This window comes from Gossypium hirsutum, chromosome A13 (genome assembly GCF_007990345.1).
Source record: "Gossypium hirsutum isolate 1008001.06 chromosome A13, Gossypium_hirsutum_v2.1, whole genome shotgun sequence".
Lineage (NCBI taxonomy): Eukaryota > Viridiplantae > Streptophyta > Magnoliopsida > Malvales > Malvaceae > Gossypium > Gossypium hirsutum.
This window is the reverse complement of record NC_053436.1, coordinates 3,640,421-3,663,343: the sequence shown is the minus strand read 5'-3', so window position 1 is coordinate 3,663,343 and position 22,923 is coordinate 3,640,421. Positions and strand designations below refer to the sequence as shown.

The 22,923-nt window shown below is 29.7% G+C and overlaps 2 protein-coding genes across 2 annotated transcripts; both read right to left on the bottom strand.

Annotated features, from left to right (window-relative positions):
• Positions 1–850: 850 nt before the first annotated feature.
• LOC107913539 (DNA replication licensing factor MCM4) lies at positions 851–6,019 on the bottom strand. Its single transcript, XM_016842161.2, has 18 exons — positions 5,852–6,019; positions 5,092–5,763; positions 4,870–4,998; positions 4,699–4,780; positions 4,348–4,480; positions 4,189–4,260; positions 3,981–4,103; positions 3,788–3,901; positions 3,505–3,717; positions 3,317–3,415; positions 2,838–2,998; positions 2,426–2,522; positions 2,180–2,341; positions 1,916–1,996; positions 1,755–1,833; positions 1,514–1,650; positions 1,371–1,424; positions 851–1,268 (listed from the first exon to the last, which is right to left on the bottom strand). The coding sequence occupies exons 1-18, from the start codon at positions 5,886–5,888 to the stop codon at positions 1,194–1,196; spliced, it is 2,520 nt and encodes an 839-aa protein (XP_016697650.1). The 5' UTR covers positions 5,889–6,019; the 3' UTR covers positions 851–1,193.
• A 3,864-nt stretch (positions 6,020–9,883) lies between these two features.
• Positions 9,884–10,820, bottom strand: LOC107911161 (protein SHI RELATED SEQUENCE 3). Its single transcript, XM_016839045.2, has 2 exons — positions 10,532–10,820; positions 9,884–10,393 (listed from the first exon to the last, which is right to left on the bottom strand). Exons 1-2 carry the CDS (start codon positions 10,764–10,766, stop codon positions 10,017–10,019), a joined length of 612 nt encoding a protein of 203 aa, XP_016694534.1. The 5' UTR covers positions 10,767–10,820; the 3' UTR covers positions 9,884–10,016.
• Positions 10,821–22,923: the final 12,103 nt, after the last annotated feature.

Sequence of the window (22,923 nt, the reverse complement as noted above, 5' to 3'; positions counted from 1 at the left end):
ATAATTAAAAACATATATTAAACAGCTTAAATCCGATTTAATTTTGAATTTCAATAATCAACCCACTTTTCATTTTAACTAAGCCCTTAATCAATTTAATGAATATAATCGGTTTAAAAAAAATAGAAAAGGTTGATTATAATGCTATTTAATGAGTTTTTTTATAAAGAAATTATCTAAAATTTAAATATTTACAATTATGATTTTCAATTCATAGAAAGAACTTCTCATTCTTCAAAATTTTTTTCATAAAAAAATCTGATAATATTTGCAGAAATAATCACAATTATTCCATTTTCAAAAATTTGTCAATTCAAGCCAAGTTGGATGCAATTAGACCAGCAAAATTCAATAACAAAGCTTTTGGGATGAAGATAGTCTTGTATTGCGTAAAATGATTATTTTTATAAACCTCAATAAATTCAATTTTTATCCACATCCAATATGATAAAACTAATTTAAATTCAAATATTAATTTGATCTCTAAACTCCTTATTAATCGCATTAAGAATAATTATTTAAATATTTCAAATTTTAACTTAAATCATCCTAATCGAAAAACCCAAAATGGATTTTTTTATTTTAAGAGATCACAATTTAAAATTTAACCACTTCCCTCGTTTATTTATCATATCAATATAATTTAAAATGGCACTTAAAGCATTTGGTAAATTTCTAGCTATCTAAAGTATTGTAAAGCTAGTACAGTTGAGCCATATACCATCTGCCTATGTTGAACCTAAAATTCTGGATTAGGTTTTCACCATATCGCGTACCCTCGAGAACAAACTTTTTTCTCATTCAATCTAATCCACTCATAAAAGCCTCTCTAGATGTACCCAATGAAAAGGAAATTAAACACCCTTTGCACTTAGTACCACTTAATTGTTATCGTTTAAAAACATTAAGTTAGACATCTTAAAAGAAGAGAGACATGGAAAAGAATAAGCTCTGGTATTACACTAGCAGCTGGTAAGGATATGATACATGTCACAATCAACTAATTAAATGACATACCTAACACTCAATTCTCTTCTTTAAGTCCACCACAGGCTAAGGGATACCTTAAGAGTAAATGTCTTTTGCAGAGGGTATCTCGGAAGTCACAAGGCAGCATTTCCAGTGGTTAGCACATTGGCTGGCTATTTCGTTCGACTTTGATAGTTTCGGTCTTTTTTGTAGCTTTCACATTTTCACATTCTCTTCACGCTGTCACCATGAAGTACAACAAATCCCTCACTGGCTAGAGTTGCAACTGCAGTTCTTAGCTGAATTGGCCAAATAAAGACAAATGACAAAAAAGGGTTTTTCATCAGTTTGATCATATTCATTTTTAATGGAGTGTGCAAGAAAGAGGCTTGGATTCTCACATCATGAAGGTGAATTTCAGTGCCAGAGTTTTGCTTCTTCATTTCATCCAGTAACTGCAGGATTAATCAAGCAATGTGACCAATAAGATAATTTTGGGGACTAAATGAAATCTTCCAACTTTAAATATACTGAACCAGCTTACCTCTAGCAATAGTATTGATGGTCCCCCAAGTTGCAGCTTATCCATTATTATGTTGCGTGTTGCTGATAACACACTCTCCCTCCTCATCCTTTCACTTGCAGAAACTCCAGTGGTGATAAGATCCATATCAATAGTTCCTTTAAAGAGAAAGGAACAAACGGAAAAAAAATGGAAGGATTCATTAGATTGTTCTTATGGGGAAAAACGAATTCACAATAAAGAACAATGGCTGAAACATTACCTGTGGAGTGATCAGTTGCTGATTGCTGCATAGCAACTTCCAGAAGCCGGAATGCCTCAGTTACATCTCGCATTTCAACCTACAAACATCAGAATGGGTTGTCATTATTCTGTTCATAGTGAAATCAATTTAGATGTTAAGATAAATCTAAGCTGACTAACTGTTTCCGAGAATCGAATACGAGCCAAGGCTTCACTAAGGCGTATCAGACTCTCAATTTGCCTTGGTGTTGCTGTGATGACCTGTTGACATATCAAAACACAGAAGAAGGGTTGAAAAAAGTTAGCAAGCTGGTATGCCTTAGATCATGTACTTAATCCATAATAAATCAATTCAGGGCTGTATCTATCTAGCAATCAATGATTACACAGAAAAAATACTAACAAAGAAAAGAATGGGGGAGACAAAAAGTAAATGCATTTTACCTTTTTACTGCTGCCTGGGAAATTTCCTCTTTTCCTCATTTCGACATATCCTCGGGTTAGCTCTTCAGCAGCTTCATCAGATAATTTTGGGTGAATATTCTTGCGAGCATAGCTCACGTATGCTGTTAATGTAGCAAGATCTATGACATCATGCTCAGCAATCTGCAAATAGAGGCAAGGAATTACATTGAAAAACCACAGGAAAAAGAAATCCTAAACATGGTAGAGCGTAAGAGTTCGCCAAACCTCTGTGTCCTCAAAATGTAAAGAAACAATATGCTTAGCTAAACGCCTATCTGTCTGCTCGTCAGCCTTGTCGAGAATCAAGTAGATTAAATCAAATCTGGGAAACAAATACCAAATAGATGGAATTGTAAAATGCATAATAATGGTCCTGTACTTTTCAAGCAATATCATATCAATTTCTAGACAGTGCCAATAAGCACCACAGACTATTAATATAGCACTTTCAACAACATTTGAAACTAGATATACCGTTTTAAGCATCTAAATTAAGAAACACAGGCAAGGCAATACTTATACAATAGCATTAAAAACCTTTAGCCCAGATAAAAATTAAATATGGTATAAAAGACCTCTAAACCTGCTAAACCATAAAGTTGCACAGCACTTGGTAGCTGGCAGGCATTATCTTTACCTGGACAGCAAGGTGGGAGGCAGGTGTATGTTGTCAATCACAGACAAACGCGGATTATAGCGTGAACCACTAGGATTTGCGCAAGCCAAGACTGAAGTCCTTGCATTAAGAGATGCAATTATACCAGCTTTTGCTATTGAAACAGTCTGTTGTTCCATTACCTGGAAAATTGAAGCGCAGTGAATCAACTGTTGTCAACTTTAATAGCAAGTATAAGAAGAAAACAAATGGCTAAAACATGGAAAGCGTTTAAGTCCTGAGTTTAAATATTTGACAACTCATTCTGGTGAAATACTACTCCCAAGAGAAGAAAGCACATAACAACTTAATAATGCAAAATTGCAGATAGCCTAATATTTAGAACTGCAAGACTTGGGATTTTAAGCACTCTTAGCATCTACAATTTTCTTATCTTCAGCATTGGAGCAATGCACATATCATGTCATAACAGGGAATAAGAAAGGCAAAGCATAACCGACCTCATGCAGCATGCTCCTTGCATTATCAGACATTTTATCAAATTCATCAATACAACAGATGCCTCTGTCACTCAGAACAAGGGCTCCACTCTCCAAAACCTGGAGATTATTCAAAATTAAATGAAAATCAATCATCAATTTCCAATATTCCAATTAATACCAAGGTAAACAAGAAAAGCATATCATACAGTTTCCCCTGTTTCAGGGTCCTTAGCAACATAAGCAGTCAATCCAACAGCAGAGCTCCCCCTTCCACTGGTATAAATGCCACGTGGAGCAAGCTTGTGTATGTATTGGAGTAGCTGGGACTTGCTGGTTCCAGGATCACCAACCAGAAGGATATTAACGTCACCACGGAAGCTAGCACCAGATAGCAATTTCAGAGCATTCCCGCCAAAAAGCTACAATGAAGGCAAATAACTAGCTATTAGTATCTGAGCAAATATGAATGTCTAATACGACAAACAATACCTGGCAAAGAAGACCTTTCTTAACATCATCCAGCTCCCAAATGTTTGGTGCCAATGACCTTGTTAATCTTTCATATATATCTGGTTGTTTGGATAACTCTTTTAACTCTTCCACCTGCAGTTCAAAAAAGGTCATGAGACAAGTAGCCAATATAACTGAATTTTGTGAGAGAAGGATAAGCTATCAATCAGACCTTGTCTTCATCAAACTGGACATCATCATCAACCCTTTGTGACCCCTTATCAACTTCCATAGGGTCCTCAGCCGTCATTCTTGACTTATCAGTTTTCTTGATGTGAAGGCAATCTATGTATGTCTGCAAGAAAAGGAAAATCAAAACAAAACTTTATTGAAATGCTTAGAGTTCTATAAATCTAATAAAAGCATTAGAGAACACGTGCCTTGAACAGTGATTTCACAGTTCTTTGTGTAGGCCCAACTCTGACACTCATAGCCCTGTAAATGCCAGTGACCTAGAGAAATATACAAGAACATTAAGCAAACAAATGAAACTGCCAGGCTACTTGCGATCACAGAACATGATCTGACAAGTGTCTAACCTCAACCCTGTCCCCAGGTTTTCCAGCATCCACCAGCTTATCATGCATCAACAAGCTCACTGTGTGTGGTGTCCCTCCTTCTGGAATCTCATCTGGTGTCTCCTGGAGCCTCACAATCTGCTTATCAGCAAACCTGATGTTTGGGAAATAGAACCAATTAACTTTGGTCTCATAATAACTCAAGTAAGCATAAAAGTTAGATGCCAAAGTAAGCATCAAGTTAAAATGAACTCAATTGTACTAAATACACCTATAAAACAATAAATTAAACATTTAATCAGGTCCTAACATTACTACAACTAAGCAAGTTCACTTACAGTAAAACCTACTGAAATTTTAACATGCAGTTACCTGCATCTATTATGAACCAATGCCATTGAGTTCTTGGCAAGACACTCTTGCTTCAAGCAGGAAGTAGGCTCACTAATTCGACCTTATAGCATCAAGGACAGCAAACAAATCCATTACCAACATTACTCCAAAAATCAAACTTGAAAAAAGAACATAACAAAAGACACTTACCTCTATCCACAACAACAGGCTCAGAATGGTACCCACAAACAATACACCTAAACACTGCTTCCCTAATCTCAGGAATTATCGAACTACATCGAATTACCATCCCCTTTAGTGACACCATCTTCTCAATATCTAAACCATTCAAACATATAAACCCCAAATCAATCCAACACACACGGAAAAACAAAAAAGAATAACCTAAGGGAAAAAAAAAAGAAAACTGACCAGATGGGTTGAGATTTCTCATGGAAGTAGAGCTCTTCAGATTATGAATCCGGACTTGAACGTGTTTATCAAACAAAGGATTAATCACACTAACAATGTCCATCAAAACGATGTCGAAAATGGCTAAAACCTCAAGGGGATACCTCATCATTTTGTTATACAGATCAGAGTCATAATTAAAAACATCATGAGCATCAACGTCAATCCACTCTCCTTCTACTTCAAGAACTCTATGTATCAACCTCGTATACTTTCCTTCCCCGTAGATATCATTGCTTAATTCTTGGGGATCCCTGAAATGCTTGATGAACATCTGGATTGCATTTTTCACGTCTTGGACGCTAATATTGGTACCCCAAACAAAGGTAGGGGTCGCCTCCTCCATATCCTCGCCCCCCTCGGAAGAGGGCATCGAGAAATCGTCGGTGGAGGATGGAGTGGCAGCGACAGCGGGAGATGGGGACGTGGCTGGGCCTGGGCGACGACCACGCCTGGTGGAACGAGCTGGGGTTGGGGTAGATGCCGAGTTGGCGAAACGAGAAGGGTTTGGAGGTGGAGTTGCGGCAGCGGATGAAGGAGTGGAGGCTTGACGGCGGCCACGCCGGCGACGATGAGCTGGGGAAGAGGTGTTAGCTATGGGGCTGGAGAAGGAATCATCAGGAGAGGAAGGACCTGAAAAGCAAAAAAAAAGAAACTTAGATTCAAAAATAACTTAAAAACAAAAGAACCCTGTAAATTGCGAAGAGAGAACGAGAATTACCATTATTGAAATTAGCGGGAGAAGATTCGGAAGCCATGGCTACGAGAAAGAACAGAGGCAAAGATTAACGGAAAGATTTTTCTCTGATACTGAAGTGAGAAATGCAAACGGTACTGCCTCATTGATGGGGAAAAGGGGATCTCATTAGGCGGGAAATCATCGATGATTTTCGCGCCATAATTGATGTGGGCTAATGAGCTTATATTTGGGCTCTATTGTAAACATTCAAATTTTCGAGTCTTAGGGTACGGAAGCTGGACTTGATGGCCCGTTATTCACACACTGAATGAAATGGTTAGTAGTGCGCTCAATAGCTAATCAATCCTCGTACTCTTTGAACTTTTAAAATTTAGTCCCTTTGTTTAATTTAAAATTTAAATTAATACATGATATTTAAATATGTAAGATTTTGATATTTAAAGTATTGATTTAAAAATTAATATTCAATTGATAGTACATATTCTGATTTAATTAAAATTAATTAATAATATTATCAATTATTTTTTTTAATTAGATAAAATTTCAAATCTCAATGATTATAATTACTGAGAGCATTGAACGTAAAATATATATTGTATATTAATACAAATATAATTCATAAGTATATAAATATGTATAATTATTAATTAGATTCAATAATCTAACTTCCTTATTGTGTTTTATTTCTTAATATATTCAATAAAAACAATAATTAAGAAGACTTAAAATATAAAAATCTTATCCCGTACGGATTGATGTGCCCAGTTTTTACCCATAGAAAAGGAAAGATAATTATTTTGGCATAAACATTTATTTAACTCTCCAATTTAAAAAAAAAATCATTTTAGTCCTTTATTTAATTTTTCATCTCTTTTAACATTTTAACTTGTGTTGTTTGTCAATTCACTCCAAAATAGATAGAAAAGTTAATGTTTGCTAACTTTGCTAATGTGGCATATACGTATATTGCAACATGGACGCCATATTGGTAATTAATTAATTTTAAAAAATTAAAATATAAAAAAAAATTTTACAAAATAAAAAATATTAAGAGTGTTTTAGAATTCTATTAAAAATTATAAAAAATATTTTTGTAATATTTTTATTTTAAAAAATTAATTAATTCCAAATATGATACACACATGAATTGTCACCTGGATGTTAGCAAAGTTAATAAACATTATTCATAATAAAAAAGAGTGCAAAGCGCAAAGATTTTGTTATTATTTTAAGTTCAGTGTATTTTTTTTTTGTTAAAGGTGTTAATGGGTTAGGTTGAGTTGGGTTTATACATGATATCAAAATATTTTCTATCTGTTTGTTTTACTGAAAATAGTTTTTGGAAAATGATTTATATTTTTAGAAAAGTGAATATTTTATTATGTTTAGATGAATCTATATAAAATATTTTTTTGTTGTTTGACAGATTTCTTTAAAATATTCTATAAAAGTTGTTTTCGATGAAATAGAGAGATTTTCTTATCTTTTCATTATTTAATTGAGTGTGTTTTATATCTATAAGTTTATATTTTACATTGTTTTTGCGCATATATTACAAATATTTTGTTAGATTTAGGTTTATTACAATATTATTTTTTAGTTACATGACTACCAATTGAATATTTTTTGTTTAAAAATGTGACATCAACAAAATTGACAAAAAAATTTAACGATGTCAACAATTGAACTTGATTTTCAAATCTAAAAAGTCCGTAAATTTTGTGAAGAGTATATAGGCTTATGATATATTTTAACCTTTACACTACAAAATATTTATTATTAAAATATTAATATTAAATATTTTCAATAATATGTGAAGAATATTATTTAAAATTATTATTTTTAAATTTTATTATTAAAATATTAAATAATTTATTAAAATAATAAATTATATTATTTATAATAATAATTTATTATGTGACTAAATATAAATAATTAAATATATATGTTTAATAATATTGAAAAATATAATATTTAAAAAAAATTTAAAAATAAATTTTATTATCAATATAATATAATAGTATTAAGCTTGATTTAAGTTAAATTTTATATAAAAATAAAATTACCTATAAAAAAGTTCTTTTCCGGAAATGACTTACATTTTTCAAAATGATAAGTCATTTTGGCGTATTTTACATTGACTTGTAACTCATTTTCCTTTGACCAAACTATTTTCTGTGAAACAGGAAAATACAAAAATTATTTTCTGTAAAGTCTTTTACATGTAAACAAACAAAACATTTATGTTTGTCTAAGTTTGGTCTGAAATATGAGTTTAAAATTTTGTCAAAGCACATTTGTAAATGGCTATCTCGAGCTTATTTTAGACCCGCCCATATTTTTTTAAAATATATTTATATTATTTTTAATTTAATATTTATTAATTTTATATATTTTTATTTATTAAACTTTTTTATATAGTCATCTTAACATTTTTAAATCTTTAATTTCTATGTGTTATAAATAACATAATATAAAAAATTACTATCTTAAAAACTGGTCAAGTTATTCAAGACTCGAGCTCAACTCATATTTTAAACAAGCCTAATTTTTTTTATCAAAACCCATTTTCCAGACCTACTATTTTTATCCCAAACCTCCCAAATTTTGAATGAACCTTTAGATTTTGATGTGTGTCTCAATCCATAAACAGGTCTATTGTTATTTAACCAGTTTTAATAATCATCCTATCCTAAACACATAGGTCAAGTTCTAAACTAGATTTTTCAACCTTGATTCAACTCGCTTTATTAATGAAAAATAATAAAAATAATTTTATATTAATATTTATACTTTTTCATAATTAAATTCAAATAAAATATTTATTTTTTTGTAAATAATAAAACCATTTATTTTGACGGATTGGCACCTTTAATTAGGGGTGAGTATTTGATCGAATCGAGTTAAATCGAGTCAAAAAATTTCTAGCTAGTCGAGTTAATGAATCCTATTTTAACAATCGAACTCAATTTAATTTTTTTTTTTGAATCAAATTGAATTGAGTAGAAAAATTTCTAGTCGAGTTAACAAATCCTATTATTTATACTCAATGTTGCGTTTACATGGAACGATTATTTAACTAGTAGACAAAGTATAAAATTATTTAATTACATAACCAATATAATGGTTTTGCTTTTTAATTTAATGGGCAAACAATTATCAAAACAACGGAATTTTGCCTTATAACTTAATAGTATTACTTTAGTAAATGTAAACATTTATCAAAACAACGTAGTTTTGCTTTTTTTTTTATTCAGATTTTCAGATAACTCAAATTGTGTAATTTAAAATTTTGATTTTTTTTATTCGAATTGATCCAAATAACTCGATTAACTCAAATAACTTGAACTATTTAATTCAAAATTTAAATTTTTTATTTAATTTTTCGATTCGAATCGAATACTGCTTACTTCTAAATTTTGATCTTAAACAAATAACCTAATATTTGATGAAGTTTATTCTTATATAATATCTTTTTTGTAATACTCTTTTTCCAAGTAGAAATGATATATTCTATTTTTTTTCATTCAAAAGGGCATAGTTATTTTCCTTTAGTAAGTGTAATTGCGTCAATATTACAACAAAAAAGTTAAAAAGTCATCGTAATTTAAAAATTAAAATTCTTTCAAAATAAAAAATTATTGATTGAGTATTTAGTTTGATTGGCATAAATATTGTTGTTAATGTAAGAGGACATGAGTTCGAGTGTACTAAAATACATTATTTCCCTTAACTTATATGTCAAAATTAGTCCTTAAAATTTTATTTGGTCTAATTGTGGTGTTTATTTTTGTACATAAAAAATTAAAATCTACCTGATGATATTATTGTTAACTAAATTTTGTACATTTTGAATATTTAATGAAAATTCATTCACAGTTTAATGAATTGTAGTTTAATTTTAAAACAGACAAGGATAAGGATTAAATTCCTGAAAAATAAAAACAAGTGGACTAAATTTCAACAGTCTGATGGTTACAAAGATTCTGGACATAATTAAACCTTTTTTTCTTTCTTAAAACTATGATGAATATTAGATATGATTAGGGCAAATACAAGCGATCACCTGCTATAACCAAAGAAGGCAGAGGGAAATGGGAGTTCCAACTCACTGAAAGTGAGTAAAGTTTGCAAGAACAAGTTCTATTTTTCCTAAAGCAATTTTCCCCTTCTTCCCACGCAGTTACTAAGGCTTTGGTTGGTGGAGGAAAAACTGCGTACTAGGTGACATGAAAGCATTAAAGGGAGATGCATACGCGAAGGGAAGAAGAGTTTCTACAGTAGTCGAAGTAGTAGTAGTTGTAGTAGCCATTGTTAGAGGGTCAGCTGCAATGATTTGATTCGGCTGCTGTTGATGCAAATGTGTCTGATCTCGAGAGGAGCTTTCGCCTAATGAGTGGTGAGGGCCTTGATCATAGAGAAGACCCTTGAACACACGTCCTTCAATGTTCACACTTGTCCTAAAAGCATATTCATCATCTTCATCTTCCATGGAGCTCACTCGAACACGCTGGAATGTCGCCGGAGATATCACTTCCGCCGGAAAATTCCCCACTTCTAACCCTAAACAAGGACAACCAATAAAAAGAAATTAAAGAAAGATATAACAGCTGCTAGGGTTCCAATCAGTCAACACTCAACACAGTACAAATAGATCTATGTATGTGTATACATGGAAAAGGCAAAGGTATGGGTGTGTACCTGAAGAAGGATTTTGTCTAAGCCTTGTAGGGTTATGAGAGATCTGTGGGCGGGTTCGATGCCTTCTATAGGCAGGAACCCAAGTGCTTTTGATATGAGTTTGGCACTGATACCCTTTGCTCCTACAACAAGTCCGGCACCTCATGAACCCACATTCTTTCTTGGCTTTGTTGCCACAGTCTTCACACCTTGTGCTGCCTTGCCTCAACATCATCATCCTCCTTAATTCATTCATTCAAACACTTGCTTAAAACCCAATTCATTTTTCCAGTTTCAAAAAAACAAATTTGATCTTGGATCTTCTTCAACCTCTAGCTCGCCTTATTTTTAAAGTGACAATTAGGGAAGATGGTGTCTAGGTGGTGTTTTATCTTGATTTGGTTTGTGCTTATGGGTTTTTCTAGACATGATTTTTTGAGTGGTTTTTATAAAGCTGTGAAACCAGTAAAAGTAGGATTTTATTTTGGTTAAAAGATGCACCAAGTCCCTCTACTCTGCGTACTTTTAGAATTTAGTCACTCTTCTTTTACATTCAAAATATTTAATTAATCTCTATTTTTTAAATTTAAAAATATAAATCCAATAATTAGCAATATTAAAATTATGAATTCATTGCAATATCAATATGTTCTAACCTTTCATTTTTCCTTTGGGTTTCTATTATATGTCAAATCCTGAAGTTATGGGGTCTAATATTTTGCTGGGTGCTTGTCATTTTGAGACGTTTATTTTTAACATTAGACATGATGATGTTTTTAGGTCAAAGTCTACGTGGAGTCTCTATATTGTTATATAAAATTTAAATTAAGAGATGGACGAAATTTATCGTAAAATTATTCTAAAATAAATTTTAATAGGAAAACTAAAATTAATAATGTAATATTATCTTTTTTTAAAGTTACTTACAACATCGTACCAGTCTCAATTTTCAGCATTAATCGAGTTATGTCACTTTACCGGTTGGCACTTATCAAGTCATCTCACTTTATTGGCAAAATATAAATTTATGATAAATTAATCCAATGACCTAAGATTTGATAATTATATGAAACAAGAACATCTCGTATCTATTTTTCAATAGTTTAATATCACATCAGTATTTTCATCTTGAGTTTCAATATTTTTATTTAGATTTGACATTAAACTATTAGAAATGAATAATATTACTGTTTCATATAATTTTTTCCCCTAACGAATAACCTTATAATGCCAATATAATTTTATATTGAACTGTATCAATTTTACTCTCAACCTTTTAATGAATTCGATCAATTTCATCCTTAAATTGTAAGGATATGATAATAAAAATTAATAAAGCTCTAGACATTTAATATATTTTTTCAAATAACATTCTAATTCTAATTATTTATTAGTACTTATTACTATGATTATTACAATATTACTATCTTTAGCGAGTCAAATAAAGATTGAAAATTGAATAAATTCATCCCTAAAAAATAGTAAATTCAATCAATATCATAATATCTATCTATATATATATAAACCAACAAAAAATAATAAATTTTTAGTTCTATTATTATGATACTTACTATTACCGACCAGTAACTCGAATGGATCCCATATCAAGCTCGAGTGTTGGGCTCGCACAGCGAGATTGCATGGTATTGAGTGTTCGCATGAGGGGTACATGCATATTCTTCCTGCAAGGTCACATTAAGATCGCGCATAGACCGTACAGACACATGATAAATCTAGAATAGAGTACATGATGATATGCATAGAATTTATTCTGAGATATCACGTCAACGAACAGTAATCATATCATATAAATATACAATCTTATTATTGAAAGAGAAGGTTGAGAAAAACACTCAACAATGGAGTTTTTAGTTTTCACTGTTTTTATCTTTACAGATAATGATCCTATATATCTATCACGGCAAAAGTTGTTTTAACATCGACCTGTTCTAATTATATGATTAGATCTGTCCTCATCTATTTTGCTTACTTTCTTCGTAGTAAATTCAAAAGAGAGAATGCAATTGCTGAAAAAACAAAAAAGTGTAAATTTTATTTTCCAACTGTTATCCACTTTCCACAAAAATGATAAACATAAAGAAAAGCTGTGATGCAATTAGTTTAATGGCAAATTTTTGGAGTTAAATGATTTTTAATTCAGTTGAAATTAATATTATTGTTGGTGAATGAGGATATGAGTTCGACAATATAATTGTTTATGAGTTGGGTCGGGTCTTGGACTGAATAATGGGTCTAAATTTTTGCTTAAGTTCGTTCTAGATAAAAATGTTAAAACCTCGGCCCGGCCCGACTCGTATTAATTTTTTTATTTTTATTTTTTATTTTTTATATAAAAAATTTAAAAATATAATACACTAAATGCATTAAAAATATTAAAATAAATATTTTCTAACAAATTGAAAATAAAATTAAAAAAATATTTATACTTAAATAAAATTAAAACAAGTGCAACTTAACAAGCAAATACCTCTAAAATAGTAGCAAAATTAACAATAAAACAAGGGTTACACAATATCCAAACATTAACAATAAAATAATAGCAATATAATAGTGAAATTATAGCAAAATAGTGGCAAAAAGTGGGAAAACAATAGCAAAATAGCAGAGAATTTTTTACTGAAAATTCGGGTTGCGACTTCGCAAAAAAATATTACCCGAGGCTTGACCCGTTTTCTAAATGAGCCCTGTTTTTTGTCCAAGCCCTACCATTTTTCGGGCAAATCCGGCCCATGAATAACTCTATTCGAAAGCAAGTACACTTATCATTTTATTTAAGGAATGGAAAAGAATTATAGGTAATTTTAAGTATATTGTATAAAAAAATAATTCTAATATTGTAGTCTATTTCTTTTTTTTTATTATTGTGTTGTATTTTATATGAGATGTCCACTAATATAAAAGTTTAACCTTGTAAGGATGAACGCCACAACTTGTCCTATACTTTGGCGATATAATCCATATATATTGGGGAAACCCCCAAAGACATCCATCAATTCATCGTATTTGAGAATTCCTCATCTGGTCTTTTTGAAGTTAAATCTAATTACACCCTAGGCTATCGCCTGCCACCCAACCACGACACTTAAGCTTGATAGATGGGACCCACAAGCGACCCTTCTTTTCCTATAAATACTTCCGACGAGAGAGAAGAAAGGGACGTTGGACTTTTACCCTACTAAAATCTCTTTTCACCATTTCTTTAGCCTTCTAAGAAAAGCTTCTTTCCACATCTCTCGTTGTAAATCACCCTCCCATTAATGACTCTTCAAAACCCTTACGATGTGAACCTCAATCGCAAGTAAATTTATTGTTTATATGATAACAATTAACATTATCTGTAGAAATGAAGTAAAAAAAGGTATATCTTTACCCCTGAAAACTGTGATCTCCCAAAAAAGGAAACTAAATGATTTTCACAACTCAAACTGAAGGGAGTGTGAGGAGTAAGGGAGCCCACGGCATAATGCCTATATCACAATGATGCCACCAAGGATTACCTTAGTTTGATGAACGCTATCAAAGAGGCTATAAGAAGAGGGCAACACCCCCCCCCCGGGGGGTAAAAAGAGAAAAAGGAGAAACCAATCAATAACGGTCCTAGATGACCAAAACGTCATTATGACCAAACCCCTTGGTCTTGCCGTGTTTGAATTTCACAGAGGCAATCATGCCTCCATTGCACTTTGGCATTAGTTTGACGGGGTGTTAAGAGTAGATATATACCATTTATTTTTAGGATTATTTTTTACAATTATTATAGCTATATCTTTGCTGTAACCATTTGTGCTTATCTCATATTTTACACTAGTTGTATAAATATGTTGTAAACTCTCCTTCATCAAGAGTTGAAATACACTCACTTCAAACAATTTCTCTCTCTTTTTTGCATTATTTTACACAAAGAAGTACCCGTTGCTACTCCCTTAAATAAACCAATAAACATTGCTTTGGAGAGCATTAGGATAAGGGCATTTGCACTAGACAGGCAAAAGAGGGCAACCTTGCTGTACTCCTCACTAAATGAAAATTGCCAGTGGGAGAGACACTGACAAGTATCCCTTAAATTTAAATTTTATATTTTTCGAATTTTTAATTTTTTAATTTTGACACAATTGACTTTCGTTGTTTCATTAATTAGATTTTTAACGAGTGCATATGTAAAAATAACAAGCAAACATGACATTACACATATGATAATATGTTTACATTATTAATTTTGGAAATAACATAACTTAACTTTTAATAGTTATTGTTCGACGAGGACTGAAATTTTAAAATTTTAAAAATAAAGAAACTAAAATTTACTAAATTAAAGTATAGAAATTAAATTCATAACTTTCTATTGGATTCTATGAAGCAAAACCGACCAAAATAGTAGTGTTGAAGTTGATTTTCAATTTCCTTTCTCAACCCAACCACTTATGGCTCCTCTGTTCGGATAATCTATAGTCTTGTTTGCTCTTAGGGAACAGTAAAGTATCCGACATGCAAATCCTTACCACCGCCTTTATGCAACGAAACGCTACCACTTTTTATAGCCCTAAACCTACCAATAATTGGAAACTAGATGCTTATGCATACCTATACCTATTCGTAGTTAGGGTCACTCGTCTAAACTTGAAGGTCCACTTGAAAAATAGGAAGATTCGGATAAACGAGACTCGAAAAATAGGCTTGATAAAATTTAAGGTCTATTTTCTATATAGGTTGAGACTTGGGTAAATTTTTTTGGCTTAAGCCCCCGAATATATTATGTTATAAAAAAATTATTATATTAAGTATATATATTTATATTTATATTCAACCACTACCCCAACAACAATTAAACTCATTACTCAAAACTTTAAAAAAAATATCCAACTAAATAACTTAATCCAAAATATAAAATTTTAAAATTTATATTTAATACAATAAATTATTTATTATATTTATTTGTGTTTTTAATAAAAATGCTTTTTAATATGTTAGAAAATTCTTATTCTAGCATTTTTTAATGCATTTAGTATATTATATTTAAAAAAAAATTATTTCTAAATAAAAATTAATCTAAAAAAATTAAATATGAGCAGGTCGAATCAGGTCTAAATTTATTTTTCATAAATTAAATTAAACTTGAATAAAAAAATAAATTATTTTTAAAATCAGATCCAACTTAAACTTAAAAATTATTAGTCTAAATAGATAACTAATGGTTTAAATTGACATCCCCATTCGTCCCCGATTGGTCATAATATCCTCTTTCAAAATAGACCATATCTGGAAGTGTGGCTGTGGCTATGGGTAAAGAAATGACAGCCTTCCACTTTGTAATCGTCCTTTGCACTTCCCACTAAACTCGGCTTTTCGACCTTCTTTCAGCTCTCCTGGGGGTCCTGCTTTCTCTCTAAAATTTTCACTTTGGAATATTTTTTATCACATGTTAAATTATTTATCTAAGTCTGAAGGCTTATTTGAAAAGTAAGAGAATTTAGATAATAATATAAGTTCAAAAAATAAATCTCGTTTTTTAAATAGATTGAGCCTCAGATAGATTTTTTGCGCGAGCCTAACTTGGCTGACCAAAATCACATGCCTATATTTCTTTTTTGTATTTTTAATTTGTTGAGAAATAATTTATTTTAATATTTTTAGTGTACTTGATGTATTATATTTTTAAAATTTATTTTTATATAAAAAAATTATTATGGTTGGGTCGGGTCAAACTTGGGCTTAGCATTTTTAATAAGGGTTGGACTTAAAAAAATTTTAAACCCATTTTTCAGCCCAAATCTAAAAACTAAGCCTAAAATTCTGCATCAGACCTATCCATGATCAGATCTAGTGCTGATATGCTTTTTTCGAATATTTTTCTTATTTTCTAATTATTATCCATCTATACTATATATACATATAAGGTTGATTGAGTTAAATGTAACCTATTAATTGGGTCACAACTCAGTTAGAAAATTACTACAAAACAACAAATAATATTTTAAGAATATTTACGTATTTTTTAATTTTGATTAATTTTAAAAAGTATACACACATAAAAAAATCATGGGATTTAAATCCAAGACGAAATACTCTCATTATCTCAATTTTTCTATTTTAATCAAAGCCTTTTTTGGTTTTTATATAATTTTTTTTATATATTTGTCATATAAATGTTTTAACCTACCTCGTACGTGAGTTATAATTTAATCTCTATGCTATATTTAAAAAGTTAATTGTGGAGTTTGAGTCGCTCATTAATTAGTCCCAACTCAATTGAATAATTACCAAAAACTATTCTTTTCATAAAATAAGAAGCATTATTATAGAATATTTTTGTCATTTTAAATTATGTAAAATTTTAAAAAATGCACTTAATTAAATTTGAAACCACAACATTAAGCTCGTTAACTTTATATTTTCAATTAGACAGCAATTTAATTAAAATTTTATTAAAATATTATTTTATATACAAAATAACAAATATTAATTTCATAATTTTAAACTTTAGACATATATAAACTATGAACTTATAAATGGACCATTTCAATAAATTATTAATAATTTAGTGTTGAAATAAAAGGAAATGGTGACAATTATAGAAAGAGCAAAGCTTCAGACAAATAGCCTTCCAAATACACATAAATCAGAAAAATAAAAGGAAAAAGACCTCCTGCCAACATCATTTCAAGCACTTTCCACCACTTGCACATCTCCAATTAGGGTGCCTATATGTATATTAATTCTCGCGGATTGAATTGGTGTCATCAATCAATTTTGATATTAATTTAATTAAATAATTATTAAAATACGAGAATGGATTTGTGTTTTCATTTTTTACAATAAAACAATATTATTATCAGTGGTGGAGCCTGAAATTTTTTTGAAGGGGACAGAATTAAATTGTATATTTTTATAATAGTAAAAATATAATTTCATCATTTTAATAGTTTGTATCTTTATAATTTTTAAAGGGTTAAATTTAAAAAAAATCATCTTTAAAGAGCAAAAATAAAATTTTATCATTACTAATTTAAAATTTTATAATTTATAAATGGCCTAAATTAAAATTTTACCATTTTAGAGGGGTCATGGCCCCATGGATCTCCACTATGCTCCGCCACTTATTATGACATTTGAACTTGAAACACATGAACTTTTAACTTTTAATATAAATATATTTATTACGTATATTTTTCACATATATTGTAACTGTGCCACAATCTAATATACATAACTATTTAAGTTCATGACTGAGTTGGTGTCACGAGTGAAGGAGACAACAACTCGGTTAGGAAAATTATGGTAATATCATTTTGTAATTAAAATAAGGTATATTATTTGAGGGTAATTTAGTGCTTTTTTATAATTTTTTTAAAAACCAATAAAAATTTGCATATAATAAGAATTGAACCCATGCTAATTACATCAATAAAATCTTAAATTTAGAACTTGGTCAAAGTTTTATTATAATTTTTTATTACATTTTTATTTTAATATGCATATTTTATTACCTCATTCAGTTATATATATATGATTTTTTGGTACAACGATGATTTGAACATAGATTATTCCTAGGTAGGATAGCAATCAGTCAATAAGTCACAACTTGGGGTTCAATTGTATATATATCTATACTATTATTTAAGGCCTGACTGAATTTGTGCCACAAGTCAATTGAGCACCAACTTAGTTAGGAAAATTATGAAAATGCCATTTCATAATTAAAATATATTATATTATTCGAGGATATTTTAATATTTTTATTAAAAACAATAAAAAATTATGCATATGGAAGGTTTTGAACTTACACTAATTTCATTGGTAAAATCTTAAATTTACCACTTAACCAAAGTTTTATTCCGATTTTGTTTATACATTTTAATTTCATTATACACACTTTATTGCCTCCATCAATTGTGTATATATATTTATTGTTGATTGAGATAGTGTCACAAATTAACTCGACACAAACTTAGGTTTGATGACAACACCATGATAAATAATTATATATTTGTATTCTTTCTTCGTACTCATGTGTTTAAATTCCGTTTTACTTACAATTTAATTTAATTTTTTTAATATCGTACATATTTCATGTGTTATTATTAATTAGTTTCAAACCATAGATTTCATTATTTATTATATGTTATTTTAAAATATAAATCTATATTCTAAATACGTAATTTCTACACGCATACACATATATTTTTTAATTATATTTTTTTCATGTATCGTAATAAACCTAATCAAAAGTGAGAGAGTTTTGATAAAATTATAAATCCAAAAAATAGGTTTAGACAAAATAATAAGACCCGTTTTCTAAATGGGATGGATCTTGGGTAAGTTTTTTGTTTTTTTTGCTTAGGCTCGACCTAACTCGGCCCGAATTTACAAAAAAAAATTGCTGCTGTTTTGCTATTATTTCGCTAATATATTGCTATTATTTTGTCGTTATTGTTTGGATATTATATAACTCATGTTTTATTGTAATTTTGCTATTATTGTAAAGACGTTTTTTTGCTAAGTTGCACATATGTTAGTATTATTTAAGTATAATTTTTTCAATTTTTTAGAAACATTTATTTTAATATTTTTAGTCTATTTGATGTGCTATGTTTTTAAAATTTATTTTTATATAATAATAATATAAAAAATTTTAACACGGGAGGGTTGGACGAGCTCGAATTCTAGCATTTTTTATCTGAACCGAACTTGGACAAAATTTCAAGTCCATTTTTTGGACTGGGCCTAAAAATTTTACCTTGACCTGGCCCAAACTCAACTCATGATCAGTACTACGGCCGTGACTTAATTTTTATCGAACTCAAGATAAATTCTCTCAATCCTATTTTTTCCTTTTTTCTATTCACATTTTCAAATATAAAATCTTTAATCTTTTATCACTCAATTCAACCTTTATATTGCATTTAATTAATATTGACTATCAAGATACTAGTCTAGTAGATGCGTTTATGATTATATATGTCAGATTGCTCGAGATAAACAGGACCAGAACTAGGGACAACTTGAAAGAGCAACGGTTCTCTTACACGTTTTGTCCTGTTGTCGGGATCTAGAATTTGCATATTCGTGTGGGAGATGTTAATGCCATTGTTTCTAATATTCAATCATAAGCCATCACCACAATGAGGAAAAAAATAATAATTATTGGGCATAAAAGCAACTACTCTTTTTCTATTATTATTATTACAAAAATCTTTAAATGAAAATTGAATTAATCCATCTTTAAATATATATATATTAAATTTATATTTATAATTTTTAAAATATATAAAATAAAATCCAATTACAATTTACCTAAACTCAAAAACAAGGGCGTAGTAAAACATATAATAGCTATTACTCCCCACAAGTTTAAAATATAATGGTTCCAATCCAAGCATTGATATTTAATAATATTTTTATAAAAATAGTTGTAACAGTTCGATTTTTAGTGGTATAAAAAATAGTAGTTCGAGGCCACTAAATTTGACGAGTAAGCTCGTAAATTTTATTATTTAGTATTTACGAGTGAAATGTGGTTTTAGAAAGATTTTGAATTGGCAATTTAAGTTTTATAATGAATTATTAGGTTTGAGTGATAAAATCTTAGGTTAAGTGGTTTTAAAAAATGAGGTAACGAGACCTCTTTTCTATAAACCGAGTCGTAAATATTTTTATAAATATTTATGGAGTGTCATTAAGGTAGTATTAAAGTTTCGATAGAAAATTTTAACGTTTTGATAGTTAATTAATTAAAAAGAACTAAATTAAAATATGTGCAAAACTTGTAAATTATAAGAAATAATGATTAAATGGTTCAAATAGTAAATAAGGGAGGACTTAAAGAGGAAATAAGCCAAAATGAGATGGCTGAGGCGCATAAGCAAAGAATAAATAATAAAATAATGTAATATAATGGCAAAATAGTAATTTAGTTGAAATTAAACTTAAACAAATTGAATTCTAAAGTTTTCTAAGCCATTCTTCTTCAAAATTTCGTCCAAACAGCCTGGGAGATAGAGTTTCAACTGGTTTTGTATATTTTTGCTGCATGTAAGTCTAATGCCATTTTTTTTTGTAATTTTTATGTTTTTGAGACTTTTATAATTAAGTCCAACTTAATATTACCTTAGTTTTTGATTTTATTGAAAATTTTGGAAGTTACCATTGATGAATATAAGATGTTTTAGATGACTAAACATAGATTTAGAGCTTTAATTTTGTTATATAATGATTTTATAAAGTGATTTTGTTAAATATTGATTTTAGGGTCAAATTGTGAAGAAGTTAAAAAATTAGCGTTGGTATTAAATTTCTGTTTTATCAAGGCCTGTATGGTAGCTTAGAATATTTGAATAAATTATTAATTGAGAAAAATTAGTTCAATTGATAGATTAACTAGTTAAGGGACTAAATTGTAAAAGTTGTAAAAGTTTGGGGTAATTGTGTAAATTTAAATAATTGAAGGGTATTAATTGTGAAGTGAATTGGAACTGAAATATGTACTAATGAATGAATAATTTTATATTTTAGATCAAGAACCCATAGATACTTGTGAAAAGGAAAATTAGCGTAATAGTCCCTAAACTTCTGTAAATATTACAATTCAATCCAGGTAAGTTCGTATGGTTAAAATTTAATATTTATATTGATTTGATGAATGGTATTATGTATTTATTCTATTGTTGAAAATGAAATATTGTTAAAGTTATAAAATTAAATTGGATATTCGGATTAAATGAAACGCGAGATTTTAGTACATTTGGCATTCGGTGAATTGACGACATTGGAGGAAAATGACAGCAAATTACCCAAGTAAACTGAGGTTCAGCATATGTTGTGAACTTTCGTGTTTACTTTTCGTTTAGCTCTTACGAGCTTCTGTTTAACTCATATGAGTTTCCGTTCAGCTTTATTGAGCTTCTGTTTAACTCTTACAGGTTTCTGTTTAGCGCTTACAAGCTTCCGTTCAACCCTTATAGGTTTCTGTTTAGCTCTCATGAGCTTCTGTTTAGCCATCGGGCTTCTAAAAATGATGTACTTTTATTCGTAAGCCGTTCCTCAATTTGGGAAGATTTGGTAAGTGAATATATGTAATTGAAATTGAAGGACATATTATTTGTTATCGGTATTGATCTGAAATAAGTGTATTCATCGATTGAAGTTGTGATTGGCAAGGAGTTTACATTGAATGAATTTATTTAATTGATGTGTTATGGTAGGTTCAGTAAGATTTATGTTTAACCTATCGAACTTATTGTAGATTTTCGTGAGGTCGGAAGATCAGATGAGCACATCAAGACAGACTATCCAGCTTGTTCCGGTAGTTTTTGAAGCGTTCAACATGGTTTATATGGCATGTATAGGGATTGATGTGGATTAGATCAAAGTTGGTTTGTATACATGTTATGAATGATGTTTTGTTTAAATAATCAACCTAGATATATATTTTGGTTTGGAAATGAAGTAAATTGTGATGTGGTTATGAATTATATATGCTAATAGGTATTTAATTAGTAATAAACCTTAGTAAAATTTGTTAAATGGACTAGATAGGTAAGTTTGAGTATTTATGGTATATGTGATGATATATTGTGTATAATACATGAGTTTGGCTTGCTTTGATTGCTTTGTGGTGGTTTATTGAAGTGTTAAAATGTTGTGCTTAGGTTGATATCCAAAGGGGTGAGAAATGTTGTAACAGTCCGATTTAGACCCTAATCAGAATTATGGTTTCGGGACCACGAATTTGAGTCAGAAAAATATTTAAATATTATTTTTCGTTTTTATTATATGTGAATTAGCATGGGTGAAAGTTTCGTTGAAAAATTTTATCATTTCGATAGTTAATTGAGCAAAAAGGACTAAATCGCGTAAAGTGTAAAAGTTGTGTTCTATAAGTCAAATGTGTCTAATAGCTATGGAATATTAAAGTAGGAGTCATTATTGAATAATTATTCCACTATTTTGGTTAGTGGAAGAATTGGTTTGGCATTGTTGAAATTTATTTTATTTTTAAATGTTAAAGCTGCTAGTTAGTAAATAAGTTAATATTAAATAAAATAGAAGAAAAATTTGGTTCATTATCACCTTCCACCACTGAAAACTCACATTTAGAACAGCCATGGAAGCTTGAGCATTCAACTATACTCATTTCTCATGCATGTGAGTATTTTCTTATCTGTTTTTAATAATTTTTACGTTTTTGAGATCATTGCTTTGTGTTTTAGCTAGTCCATGCTCAAATTTCTAATTTTGGTGAATATTTTGAGTTATGCCATTGATGAACATTTGTGTTTTGTGATGTTTGATGATAAATTATGAAAGATATGTTTTGGATTAATATGTTTTGTATTGGAGTTTTTAATGTTTTTGAGTTATTAGGACTAAATTGTAAAAATAATAAGTTGAAGGAC